The sequence below is a fragment of the Sciurus carolinensis genome, chromosome 7 (assembly GCF_902686445.1).
Source record: "Sciurus carolinensis chromosome 7, mSciCar1.2, whole genome shotgun sequence".
Taxonomy (NCBI): domain Eukaryota; kingdom Metazoa; phylum Chordata; class Mammalia; order Rodentia; family Sciuridae; genus Sciurus; species Sciurus carolinensis.
In genome coordinates this window covers 55,147,284-55,162,092 of record NC_062219.1, presented here as the reverse complement: position 1 = coordinate 55,162,092, position 14,809 = coordinate 55,147,284, and the positions used below count along the sequence as shown (strand labels likewise).

The window sequence follows — 14,809 nt, the reverse complement described above, 5'->3', positions numbered from 1 at the left end:
CTTAAATGCACCAACTTGTCTTCAGAGGAGATGGATCTAGGGTGGGAGGATAACCTGTCATTATCTTGTGAATTTAACCTTAGATCACAACAGGTCCCCAAACTACTAAGAGATTGTGCAGATTCAAACTAGAAACAATATTCTGGCTGCAAAGGTCTGGCCAAAACCAGCAAGGAGTTGTGTATTTTCTAGTTTCTTATCATTAATACAAGTCAGGCTACGACACTGGCCCTTTTCCCTTAAAGGGGACAGAGTGTGCCACAGCCCAAACCTAATAAAAGAGAAAGCATCCATCTGGTGACTTACTACACCCTTGCTAAGTTTAAACAAATCACTCAGATGAACTAGGGAAAAAATTCTAAGAAACAGGAGGCATGGTATTGACTTATGTTAAAAGGTCTTTTAAATAATGACTTGAGATTATAAAGCATTTCTCAAACACACAAAGTGCTTCATACTGATTCAGTAAGCTTCAAGGAATGCTTTTTTAGTGCATTACTTTTTTTTGTTGTTTAAAAGAAAATACCCTGTTCAAAAGGTGGTAGCATATTTGATATCACCACTGTTTAAAGAGGAATGGAGTTACAGGAATGAGAAGTATATAATTAGTAAATAATCCCTCTTAACAAGTGAATTAAGTAGTAAAGCTATAGGGAAGGGGAAAAAAAGCTAGAGACAGTCAGTGCATATCAGAAATGCATTTTAATTTTTATTTGAAAACAACTTAAATTTTTAGACAAATGATTTTAGTATATAAATTTGATTTTGTTTTTATACAGAATATAAAGATTTCCCTCATTAATCTTCCCTGTGAAGGGTATTACGGGCTGGAAGAAAGATACGTTCTGCACACAAGTGTGTATCTTATGTGTGCGGCACTGGAAACAAATGGTGTAGTGCTCCTACACATAAATTAGATCAAGTGACATTATACTTTAAAGGGGGAGAAGAGAAATATTCTAGTTAATCAAATTCAAGAAGCAAACATGACACAAAAACTGTGCAAATAAGACCAAGTCAGTAACTTTAGTTAGGACACTGCAGATTATAAGGGAAGGTTTGTGAGGCTATAGTGTGCACCACATTCAAACAGCAAGAAAAGCTATTTATATAGAAAAGCTGGAATGAGGGATTTTCACTAAAGCAAATTAACTTCTTGTCAACTGCCAAAACAAAACAGAGCATATGAGTGTTAGTATACTGAAGGCATGTTATACCAGTTTCTGTGCAGCATGCTAAAAGTTATTTAGAACTTCTTCACTGGTGCATACGAATCATTAATGGTCACGTTTTTGCCTCTTCTCAGCAAATTTCAGGCATGTCTTATTTTAGATGGAGTATAGCTTTTATCTATGATTTCATCCTGTAAAAACATGTGAAGACAACGTTCATTCTGTGCCAGAGGATGACCAGCGACCCTGAGAATAGAAAATACAAATTTAGTCCAATATTTCACAAAAACTGGAGCTTTAAGTTAGGATGTATGTACAATTTACTAAAAGTAAGTATTATTTTGGACTATCCATAAAGCTGTGCTCTGTCAACTAATAGTATATTTTCTTTCCTTGGGTTCACAGTAGCAATCTAGAAAACAGTTCTTACTGGATTCACTCTGTACTGCTTCTCACATTTATCCAATTAGCTTAAGTACTAGTTGGTGTATTCATAAGAAACAAATGAATTTTAATGTTAAAAGTGAAATGTATCACTGGATTCTAAGAATCTATTTTAAAGAGAGATACAGGATTAGAGTTAGAAATACAGAGAATTTCAATAAAAGCCCCGCTACTAAGAAGGGGACCAAATGTCCAGGTGTTTTGTTTCTTTTTACTTTTCTTTTTTTGCTGCTTTTAAAGTCTTCTATCACAGGTTAAACACAAAACCAGACTGGGCAACTAGAATTCTATCTCAGAATTTAAAAACATCTAATATAGCACTGCCTTCCCCAAAACAAAGTACATTCATAACAAGACAAGTAAAGGTTGTGTGCTATGATAGATAACCAAGTTAAAGGCTTTGGGTAACCCTTTCTCTTTTGTTTACTACTCATGGATCTGCAAATTACAAGATAAAAATTAATATTTAAGCTCACACAACCATATTCTCATAATTAAAGTGAGCCCTTTCTTAGCATAAACTTTCTATTCCTTTGACTTCTTAAAAATAATGATATTTCAGCTGGGTGTGGTAGCATATGCCTATAATCCCAGGTACTCAGAAGGCTAAGGCAGAAAGATCACTTGCGACCAGTTTGGGGCCAGCCTGGGAACACAGTGAAACCCCATCTCTTAAAAAACAAAATAAAAAATTATTGTTTCAAATGTAATCTATATTAAATGCTAGAAATACTAATTTGAGCTTATCAAGATTTTCTAAAAGACTATCCTAAGTCTTTTTATATTTTCGAAAGAAAACATTTTGCAAGGGAAATAAAAATGTACACCTTTACACAAGACATGTTGATAACACTTCCATCTGCAATCAAACAAAATGATTGTAAATGTATTGTATGTTTTATTGTTCATTCTAGAACATACCTTAAATCAGAAAGAATCATAAGTAAAACTATTTTTTAAGTGCTGTAATTTTAAATGTAATTTGCATAAATTAACCAAGAAAATATAAAACTTGGGTCAACACAAAGCTACTTATTTCAATCACGCAAGTGTGTTAGTATTTATCACGATAGATATTTTTACTTTGTTTAAATGAAACAAAAATTTAGAAAATGGACAAAAGGAAAGGTAGTATCACAACTTAACATTTAAAATTACTAGTGGTCACCTCAAGTAGTTTCAAAACAGCTCACTCTCACCCCCTGAGGAACAGAAAGCACTTACTTGTTTATAAATTGCTCCAGCCCTTGCTTCCTTTCCTCTATAAAATTGTCATCAAATATTCCATCATCTCCTCTAAAAGGTAGTTGACGCAAAAATGCTTTCCCAGGGAGTGGGGGAACTACAACCTAAAACAACATGAAGAAAGTAAGTTCTTGATCATGCTGACTGGTTGTGAAATTTTACAGCACAACATGTCAAACAGTAGAGCCTTATTATGAGAGTCATCTCATTCTCAAACTAATTTAAATATAAAAGAGAATTAGTAAATATATATATATATATCTGAAAAAACAATGTTTTGGAAACAAGACAAATGCAGAAAAAGCTCATCAAACCCCAGTTCCATAAAAACAGGGCCCATAGCTCTATTTGGATATAACATTTTTCTTGGATTTATCAAAGCATGCATGTACAAAGGCAATAATCTTCAATTATTTGATTCTGAAATAAAAGGTTACTATGCCTCCCAGACACTTCTGATGTGACTTGGAGAAGAAAATGTCTTAATGCAATGAAAATTGCAGAATTCAAAATTGTCTCAAATGAGATAAAATGTTATCTATATGTTCTCCCTGCAATATGGTAGATAAGAACTCTATGGTTTCTTCAATATTTTATAATTAACTAGTATTTGTTGCCATTTTTCTTCATGTCCTAAAGCTAAGAAACATGTCAACCTTCTCCCAAAATCCCTATTCTGCTACCAAAGGACATGTCATTTTTATCCTTCCCACGCTACTGAAATAATCCCTAATTTTCCCCTTCGGAGTCTAACCTAGGTTAACTCCATGCTGATTTCTCCCTTCTGGGAATTATCTGAAGCTCAAATATTTGTTTCAATTAGATACCATCTAGTTTTTTCACAGGTTAGTTTGGTTTCTCTCTCCTAACCCAGGGTCTCATGCATGCTAGGCAAGTGCTCTACCATAAGCCCCACTGCTGACATCTTGAGTCAGTAATTCTTTGTATTGGGGGGACTGTCTCATGTATTGTACAATTTTTAGTTGTATCCTTGCCTCTACCCACTAGATGCCAGTAGCACCCCCCAGATAAAATTAAAAATGTCTCAATTGTCAAATATCTCCTATGGAACAAAATGATTCATGGTTGAGAACCACCAATCTCTCCTATTAATGTTTTCAAATCAGAGACCCTGTCTTAGGTAACTTGTGGTTATTTTAAGAAAAAGTGGGCCTGGTGTGGTGGTGGTTGCCTGTAATCCCAGAGATTAGAGAGGCTGAGGCAGAAGATCACAAATTCAAGGCCAGCCTAGGTAATTTAGCAAGACCCTGTCTCAAAAATAAAAAGGGCCAGGTATGTAACTCAGTGGTAGTGCACTTGCATAGTATGTACAAAGCCCTGGGTCTGATCCCCAGCACTCTCTGCCCACATACAAAGAAGAAATAAATGGCCAATAAGTACATGAACAGATGATCCCTAAGAGAAATGAAAATCAAAACCACAGTGAGAGACCACTTCATACACAATAATAACAAAAATAAATAATAAATGAGGGTGTGGAGAGGAGTAGTACTCTCAAATACTGCTACTGGTAATGTGAAGCAGTGCAACTGTACTGGGTCCAACAGTTCCAGCTACTTGGGAGGCCCAGGAAGGAGAATCATTTGAGCCCAGGAGTTGGAGGCCAGACTGAGCAGTGTGAGACCATCTCAAAACCAAAAAACACTAGTGCAACTATTTCTGAAAACAGTTCCTCAGAATTTTAAAAAGTTATCTGACCCAGTAACACAATCTCAGGTATATACCCAAAAGAAATGAAACATGTTCACAAACAAAAACTGTGTACAAAATTTTCTCTCCTCTCCCCTTCCTCCCTCCCTCCCTCCCTTCCTCCCTCCCTCTCTTTCTCTCTCTCTCTTTCTTTCTTTCTTTCTTTCTTTCTTTGTGGGGCTAGGGATCAAACCCAGGGTCTCACGTGTGCTAGGCAAGCACTCTATCACTGAGCTACATCCCCAACCCATGCACAAATTTTTCTTAATATCCTAAGGTTGTTACAAACAAGACTGGAATTGGTTTTCAGTGGAAGAGTGCTTGTCTAATAAGCATAAAACCCTAGGTTCAAATTTGAGGGCCTACTACACAATGAATGGATAAAATGAAGTATATCTGTATGATAGGATATTATTTAGCAATACAAAGAAATGAAGTACTGATACACTACAACAGGATAAATCTTGAAAACATGCAAAGTGAAAGAAGCCAGACACAAAGGATGACATACATTATGCTGCCACTTATATGACATGTTTGGAATAGGTTAGAGAAAGTAATTGGTGGCTGCTTAAGGCTGGGTGAGGAGGGCTTGGGAAAAAATTGGTAGAAATGGATACAAGAATTCTTTTTTTATTTTTATTTTTTTTTAGTTGTCAATGGACCTTATTTACATGCAGAGAGTCGAACCCAGTACCTCAAACATGCTAGGCAAGCCATCTACCATTGAGTTACAACCCCTAGCCCCAGGATTTCTTTTATAAGATGATAAAAAATGTTCTAAAATGGACTGGTTACAGTTGCACAACTCTGTGAATATATTGAAAACCACAGACTTGTATACTTTACATTGGTAAATTGAGCCAGGTATGATGCATGCCTATAAACCCAACAACTTGGGAGGCTGAGACAGGAGGACTGAGAGTTCAAAGCCAGCCTCAGCAACTTCAAGAGGCCCTTGCCAACTCAGCAAGACCCTGTCTCTAAAAAAAAATTTTTTAAAGGGTTGGGGATGTGGATCAGTGGTTAACTGTCCCTGGGTTCAATCCTTGGTACCAAAAAAAAAAAAAAAAAAAAAAAGTGAATTGTATGGTATGTAAATTTTATTTCAATAAAGCTGTTGCTAAAGAAAAAAAAGTGAAGCATACATTCAGCACATGTTTAAATATCTCAGAGTGCCACGTGCTATGTTAAGCAAAGCCCAAAGCGTATCACAAACTACTTCCCCACGGTCATTAAAAATTTCTTCATTACTCAAAATTGTCCCAACTTGTTTTATACATTTAGATCTTTTAACCATCTGTAATTTGTATATAGTTGAGTTGTACATTTTATTCTCAGAGAGCCAGATGTTTCAACTCCATTTACTGAATTCCTTTCCCAAATGGTGATAATGTTTTGTTTTTGTTTTTGTTTTTTGGTACTGGGGATTGAACCTAGGATCTAGTACATACTAAACACATGTTCTACAGTACATACTAAACACATGTTCTACCACTGAGCTATAGTCCCAGTCCCCAATGTTAATTTTGTTATGAACTAAAATACTCTATTAAAACATATATCAGCCAGGCACAGGGGTGCATGCCTGTAATCCCAGTGGTTTAGAAGGCTGAGAAAGGAGGATCGGGAGTTCAAAGCTAGTCTCAGCAATGGCAAGGCACTAAGCAACTCAGTGAGACCCTGTCTCTGAATAAAATACAATAGGGCTGGGGAATGTGGCTAAGTGGTCAGGTGTCCCTAAGGTCAATCCCCAGTACCCAAAAAAAAAAAAAAAAGTCAGCTTTTAAACCCCACTACAGCCTGCTAATCTGTATGCCCAATCCTAAAGCAATAATATCCACTGAAAGGTTTTTTTTTGTGTGTGTGGCCTGGGGATCCAACTCAGAGTCTCATGATAGTAAACAAGTGCTCTACCACTGACATATTTCCCAGCCTCTCAAGTTTTAAGTACCTTTGTGTGTGGGTGTGGGGGGGGGGTACTAGGTATTGAACTGAACCTAGGGCCTCACACATGCTAGGCAAGTGTTCTACCACTGAGTTAAAAGCCCCAATCCCTTAATTATTCTATCCTTAAGATACATTCTGGGCTGGGGTTGTGGTTCCATGGTAGAGCACTTGCCTAGCATGTGTGAAGCACTATGTTAGATTTAGCACCACATAAAAATAAATAAATAAAGGTATTGGGGGATCCAAGATGGCGGACTAGAGGGAGGCTGCATTCCTTGTCACTCCGGTTTCAAGCAGAGGATATCTGTTTCTTGATGAGGCAGTTTTTGCTGCTTATTGATTCCCCGGTGTTTACCCCATTTGTCTGCTGTGATGACCTGAAGTCTGCCAGCATATCGACGCCTTTTTTGAGTGCAGATTGCTCACTGTCAGGCGCCTATTATCCGCCATTTGCCTGCCTCTGGCAGGTCCATCGCCTGCCTTACACCTATCCATCACCCAACACATAAGGTTCACCTCCCGATCGTCCAACAACAGTCAGCAAACTGATCGCCGACTGCCAGTGGAACACGAGCTGCCTGCTGTTGCCTGGAAGTTCACTGTTACAGTACCTGCAGGTTTGATTACACGTGGCTGCTGCCATTTTGAGACAACAGCCAGGCCCCGTAGGACCCTTGTCGGACTGACTGAGCCCCGTCCCCAGGATCCCTCAGCCAACCAATCACTCCCTGCCTCTGGGGCCCTCACATAGACTTGACTGCCACCAGGATCCCCAGACCGACTGATTGCACCAGCCTCCAGGATCCCACAACCACACCGAACACACCCGACCTCCAGGACCCTGGCCTGACCAACCACATCCCGCCTCCAGGACCTCCAGCTGACCACATCCACACCTTGAGCTGCAGCTCCCCATTTGCCAACACATTTCGAAGCCAGAGTGGCCATCTTGGATAATCCTGGAAGCCATAGCTCCGATCTTTAGGTGGGGCAAATCCCATCCTGTGAAGCCTGCTCGAGGCTTGAAGCTAATGGTCAGGTACCTCTCATGCATCAGGCTACTGAACACTGGGAGGTTTCATTACTATATGACTGGTATACTGTAGATTTTCTTTTTTCTCCTTATAAAAAAATTTAAGTTTTTATTTCTTTACTTTTCTTGCTTTCTTCCTTTTGTTTACCTGTTCCCTCAGAGTCTCTCCCTTTTTTGCATGCTAACATCCAATTTCTTTTGATTACACTCTCACCCTTTCTATTTTCTAGAACTTCTGTATAATCTTTTCTTATCCCATTAACAGCCACATTCTACATCCCTCTGCATCCTCTTTGTCCTCCATTAGAAACTGCAGACCTTATTGCAAATGTTTGTTCTACTGAAGATAATATTTGAACTCATTCTGTTTATTATGACAATTTTGTTATTGTCCTCATAGGGGCTATTTGGTCTAGGATTGCATAGTGTCTGAATTGGGCACTGCTAACATTGATCTCCCCTTAAAGAAAGGGTTTTGGAAACCTATAGGGCCACTATAAGCCTATAGGGGAAATCTGCAATACCCCAGATCTGCACTGCTAGAGGGGAAGATACATGAACAACATGAAAAAGCAAGGGAAGAAAATGATCCAAACAAATCTAGATTCTACAGTAATAGAATCCAATGACAGTATGTTAGAAGAAATGTCAGAAAAGGACTTCAGATTATACATGGTTGATGATTCGCGAAGCAAAGGATGAGATAAGAGAGCAAATGCAGGCAATGAATAATAATACCAATAAGCTGAAAGAGCACCTGCAGGAAGCAAAAGATCATTTCAACAAAGAGATAGAGATTCTCAAAAAAAACCAAACAGAAATCCTTGAAATGAAAGAAACAATAACCAAATAATAAAGGTATTGTGTCCATCTACAACTAAAAAATATATATTAAAAAAAAAATATATATATATATATACTCTTGTGCCTGGTAGAACACTTGCTCAACAGATAAAGTAAAACTGACTAATCTTGAGCTTTCTGATCCTGAAGTTCATATATACAAACCTGCAAGTTTATAAGGACACCACTGATCATTCTATTTGGATTTTATGAATAAATACACACACACACACACACACACACACACACACACACATGTATGTTAGGAGATATGACCTTACTATCTTCAGGTCTGTACTAAAATGTTACCTGTAAGTGAAGCTTTTCCTTGATCCTAGGTGAGAATAACTCCCCTCAAGCTTCCTATTTCTTAGTTTAACCTTGTTTTTTACAGCTTACTATATCATCTGATATACTATTTACCTTACTATTTTCTTCTGCCTTTCCTTCACCAATATATTATGATTTGTGCATAATGCTCCTGTATCCAGTCATATTTATCTGGCTAAGGGTTTTTTCTTTGCTTTTCTAGTTCATTAAGTTTTAGAAAAACAGAGTAACCTAGACTTAATCTACCCCAGCACTCCTAACATACTCACTTTATTACATTCTAATCACAAAATTAACTCTTTCAGCATTTTAAGCATACCATGACCTTCCATGACTCCATGCCTCTAACGTCATTCTGAAGTAAGGTTGAAATGAATGACATCAGAGTGGGTTTTGTTCCCTCTAATCCATTTTGCAGCCCAAATCACTAAATTTTCTTTTAAGCAGACAATTCTAAAGGTATGTAACAGTGTTTCTCAACTGCTGGTAGCAGCCCATCAGTGGATCATGACCATTTAAAAAGCCAACCTCATAATAGTAAGGGGGAGAGAGAAGGATAGAAGTTCAGTGAATTAGACAAAGGGGAAGGAAGGGAAGTGAGGGGTATAGGAAAAAGAGTAAAATGAATCAGAATCTTCCTATGTTCCTATATGAATACACCAGCAGTGAAACTCCACATCATGTACAACCACAAGAATAGGATCCTAATTATAATAAGTTATACTCCATGTGTGTATAATATGTCAAAATACACTCTACTGTCATGTGTAGCTAAAAAAGAACAAATTTTTTAAAAAGGAAAATTTTAAAAAAGCCAACCTGAAGAATATCATGTATAACACAAAGATTACTGTTTTATGAGACTTCTGCCACATGTGTATATATGTGTGATGAAAAAAATGTAGCCAGGCCCCCAAAACTCCTGTGCTAATCCAGCAATATTCAGAAGTAAAATGATTAGATTATGAGAGCTGCTATCTAATCAGTCCATCCCTAGTTTGAATGGACTAATTGGGTGGGGGGAACTACAGGCAGGTGGGATGTGGCTAGAGGATGTGGGTAATTAAAGGCATGCTATTAAAGGGGGCATTCTCCCTGTGGCCCTTTCCCTCTCTGCTTCCCTGTGGTTCTGACCTAAGCAGTTTCCTCTGCCATGTCCTTCTGCCATGATGTGCTACCTTACCTTGATCCCAAAGCAACGGTTGACCCACCATGGGCTAAACTTCTGAAATCATAAACCAAAATAAATTTTCCCTCCTCTAAGTTGTTCTTGTCAGGTGTTTTGGTCAGAGCCATACAAAGCTTACTAACACACCAGGTGCACAGGTACACACCTGTAATCCCAGCTACTCAGGAGGCTAAGGCACAAGGATTGTACATTCAAGGCCAGTCTGGGACTTAGGAAGACTGTTTCAAAATTAAGAATGGGTGGGGACAAGGGGATTGGGGGTCATTCACTGGCAGAGTGCTTACCTAGCTCGTTCAAGGCTCTGGGTTCAAGAATAACTGAGGGTGGGGGCGGGGTATGGGGGGGACAGTATTATTCTTATTGAGTAGCATAAAGCTGGAAATACACTGACATGAGATGCAATGAGGAAGTAAAATGTGTGGAGTGGGGAAGATGGAACAGGATGAGAAAAGGAAGAAAGTAATAGCAAGAAGGTTCTAAAAAGTGTTATTTAAGTGTGAGTCAGCAAAGTCCTCAACTGGGTCATTGAAGTAGATAAGGAAAGAGTTCTAAGAAAAAATTACAAAAATTACCTCCCATGAAATAGCATGAGGTTGAAACATCTGAAAGCAAAAAGTCATGTTTGCTTTTGCCCACTTTATTTAAGATAATTTTCCTGAGAAGAACATTAATACTTGGAATGTTTTGCAAAGGTTCATTACAAATAATTCTTACCTTGCTCTCTCTTTCTAATTCACTTCGTAGCCATTCAAAGTCACTGTATCTTCTTCTAACGGTAGATTCCTTCAGCTTGAAAATAGGAAGATTTGTCTGAAACCAAAAAAAAATCACTAGTAAGTTGAAGCACATTAAGGAGACCTCAAAGCTAGTGAGGGGGAATGTTAGTCGACTGATAATATGACAAGCACGGTTGTTACTCTAAAATAAGAAAATGAGTTATTAAAACATTTTAACTGCAGCCAGGGGTGGTGGTGCATGACTGTTATCCCAATAGTTCAGGAGGATGAGGCAGGAGGATTCCAAGTTTGAGGTTGGCCTCAGTTATTTTGTGAGGCCCTAAGCAACTTTGTGAGAACTTGTCTCAAAAAATAACAAGGCCGGGGATGTGGCTCAAAGGTTAAGCACCCTTGGGTTCATCTCTGGTACCAAAAAAAATTTTAACTACAATAAAACTTTGCTAATTATTTAAAAAGTATATAATTTATGTGAGATATAACTTTCAAAATGCATCTTGGCATGTATGTTCTTGGATATCATTCTGCCTGAGGGTTATTTACATAAATAAATAGAAGACATTTTCTTCTATCATTTTGGTAAAAATGTCAATGCGGGGCAAGTGAGAAAAAGCCAGCTCTGGGCTGGGGATGTAGCTCAGTGGCAGAATGCTGGAGACCCTGGGCTTAATCTCTTGTACCAGCAAAAGGAAAAAATTCAATAGCTAATATCTTATTAGACAGTCCTCAGAGAGGAACTACACCTCACCTACTTTTAAATGAAATACAAAGTATTTTATTTTTAGGACTAGATTAGATCCTGCATAATGAAAGAAATGAATAAGCATTATTCTCAAGTTTTATTTTAATTGACAAATACATACATGTATGGGGTACAAAGTGACATTTTAATACATGAATACATTACAGGGTGATCAAATCTGAGGAATAAAGATATCTACTTCCCTCAAATATTTATCATTTTTTGTTGTTGTGAGATGATGCTTAAAATCCTCCATTTTAGATATTTTGGAACACATATTAATATTAATTAGTTACATCTTGCTGTGCAACAGAATACCAGAACTTGTTCTTCTCTTTAACTATAACTTTATACTTAATGACTATTTTTTCCCATTTATTTGTCTACTTCCTCTACACCTCCAACCTCTGGTAAACACCATTCTATTCTCTACTTCTCTGAGTTTGAATATAAAGCATTATTCTTAATGGGTTTCTTAAAAATTCCAAAAAACAATAGGGAAAGTGTTGCAATGTCTATATCTTACCATTAGTAGGAAGAGAGAGAGAGGAAAAAAAAACTTAAAAAAAAAAAGTAAAATGAAAAGGAAATTAGGAGCTGGGAATATAGCTCAGGAGTAACAGTGTGTTTAACCTGCATCAAACTAAAAGTAGAGTTATACTACTCAGCAGACCAGTCTCATAGATCTAGGTTGTTCCACATAGAGAGCAAGTTTAAGAACTGAAAACCTAATGCACAGTATCTGAGATTAGTTGAAATGTAAGTAAAGTTTTGGAGACTTTATTCTGTATAAGACTGCAAAGTTACTTAGTTGCTGCCACTTCTGTCAACTTCTAAACTTAAAAGAAAAAATCTCTATTATTTTTATTATATTCTTCTTTTAAAAATATGCTACCAAATCCAATAAAATATGGTTTTATGATTACGGTCTACTAGCAGAAGCAATATGATATCAGCACTTCTCATCAAGAACAGATTTTTAAATGTACTTATCACAAGGCTTGTAGAAAACAGAAATGATTTAACACAATAAATGCCATTTTCTACCAAAAATGATATTTAATACTATATATTCTCTCAGAATATGTTCTGTCCTAAATTCAGTCTTTGCACTTACAGAACTTTAAACCATTTTATGGCTGAAAAGAAAAAAGTTCAGTGCCAAATGAAGGAAATACTGGTTTCCTACTTTGGATAGAGGGACATCAACATCTTGTAAAATTCACTCCTAAGAAAAATCTACTCATTTGTTAAGCTTAATGCCACTAGTAAATAGTTGTCATTCAGCAAAAGAAAAGCCTTTTCACTCAGGACCTTAAATCCATTTTGTAGTGGTGTCAATTTTTTCCAAAGTGTATTAACTTCGCTGTGTTGTATACCTTAGAGCTTGGAATCTTCTACAGATGCTATTGGGTACAACGGTGTATAAGTTTCAAGCATGAAACCAAATCTCACAAGAGGTTTAAAAGCACTTGAATTTTCTTTCCCAGGTAACCACAACATTTGTTCATTGTATTAATGACTAAGAGCAAAATTGCATCTAACAAGACTCTCATTATACTAAAAGTCAAGCTTGTATTTAGAGATGTTGGCTTGCTATACAGAGGGGTATTCTCATTCCTCAGAAGTAATAAAATTAGGTCCCCTGGAGAGCAGAATGATAATTCCCAAAAAGAAAGCAATGGATTATTTCTCTCTAATTTCACCCACTGGCTTTTTAACCAAGTTCACACTTCCGCATTAAAATATTAAGTCTTTGTAAGTGTCTAAAGATAGAAAGGCCTTTACAGAGCTCAGTATTTTCTGCAGGTGAGATTTTACATTTTGAATTACCTCCTCTCAAATTACTTTACAAAAGGGATTAACTGCTCTCTTTATTCAGTATGTTAAGATCAAGCTTGTGAAAAGAGTTCCCTAAGAATTTTTCATACTTCTGGGTACGGAAGTCTACAAAGTTAATCTCTGAAACAACATATCAAGCTTACAGGTACAATGTTGAGGGAAGAGTGCCAATTCAGCTCATTTTACCTTCCATTTTCCCTTTTGAACTTTTGACACAATCATGATTATATCTGATTCACTCTAATGGGGGAGGGGCTGCCCTTCTATGATTAGCGAGTAGTTGGCTAGATTGTATACTTTAAAAAGGATCACAGTTAAAGAAAATTCATTTAGTTTTCTCAGCTGGTTATGATTTCTTTTTGTGCTTTAGAGTTTTGATAAAGTCACCACAAGAAATTCTGGGCTGGAGGTGTAGCTCAGTGGCAAAGCACTTTGCCTAGCATGCTCATGAGACTGGGATTTGAACCCCATTACTACCAAAAAAAAAAAAAAAAAAAAAAGAAAAAAAAGAAATTCTTCATTTATTTGTTCTTTATACTTAGAGTAGTAAGTATGCCTATTAAGCCTACTGAACATCTTCCTGATCCTTACAAGGTCATCTCAACTTACTTGTTTATTTAATCCTTATAAAATGTCCAAGTGGCAAAAAGTTAGGATTTTTTTCCCCTAAAGTTTTGGGAGGACTCAACTATTGTTTATTGAGCAAGTATAAAAGGGCAATAGTACAGAAAAATGGGAAATCACTGTTTACAATGACAAAAAGCCGGCCTAGCCCTCATGAAGTTTATAACCTACCAAGGAGGTCAGAAGATAAGCATATAAAAAGCTGAATTTACATGATTAAAAATACCAAGAGGCTGAGGGTATAGTTCAATGGTAGAACACTTGCCTGATATGAGGCTCCCCATAGTATAGTGAAAACAAAACAAAACGAGAAAAACCTGTTAACCACAAACAAAGCTGAAAAACAAAGAACAAGTTAGGGACAGATATTTGCAACATATACCAAAAAAATTCATTAAAATGTAAAGAATATAGAAACCAGTGAGATAAACACAACCTAACAAAACAGGGAGAACAAAGAAAAACCAATGGACAATCATGTTCAATTTCACTCACAGAAGCAGTACTAGTGGGCTCAGGTTGTGGCTCAGTGGCAGAGCACTTGCTTAGCATGTGTGAGGCACTGGGTTCAATCCTCAGCAACACATAAAAATAAAATAAAGTCACTGTGTCCATCTACAACTAAAATTATTTTTTTAAAAAGCAGTACTAGTTAAAACAATAATAACACATTTTTGCTAATCAGGTTGGCAGGTATTAAAATGTAGTGTTCAATGCTGGTGAGGGTAGAGAAAACTAGGCATTAAGAAAACCTGCTAATGCACCCCTGCGGGCAGGCAGGAGACCCTGGGGCTGTGGCTTTGGAGGCAAGGCTAGCTGGTGACAGGGCAGGTTAAAAACCAAAGGCTGAATATTCTTTCTGATATGAGGATCCTAAGATACAATGGATGAGGAGTGGGGAAGGGAAGAATAGCAGTGAATTAGACAAAGGGGAAGGAAGGAAAGGGAGAA

At 37.2% G+C, this 14,809-nt stretch overlaps 1 protein-coding gene across 1 annotated transcript in view; it reads right to left on the bottom strand.

Annotated features, from left to right (window-relative positions):
• Nucleotides 1–687: 687 nt before the first annotated feature.
• Snx3 (sorting nexin 3) overlaps nt 688–14,809 on the bottom strand; it is a 52,675-nt gene continuing 38,553 nt past the window's right edge. Inside the window, exons 2-4 of the mRNA XM_047559668.1 lie at nt 10,631–10,726; nt 2,841–2,965; nt 688–1,418 (exon numbers count right to left, since the gene is read on the bottom strand). Of these exons, the coding sequence (XP_047415624.1) occupies nt 1,313–1,418; nt 2,841–2,965; nt 10,631–10,726 (327 nt within the window). The 3' untranslated portion in view covers nt 688–1,312. The remainder of the gene's footprint in view (nt 1,419–2,840; nt 2,966–10,630; nt 10,727–14,809) is intronic.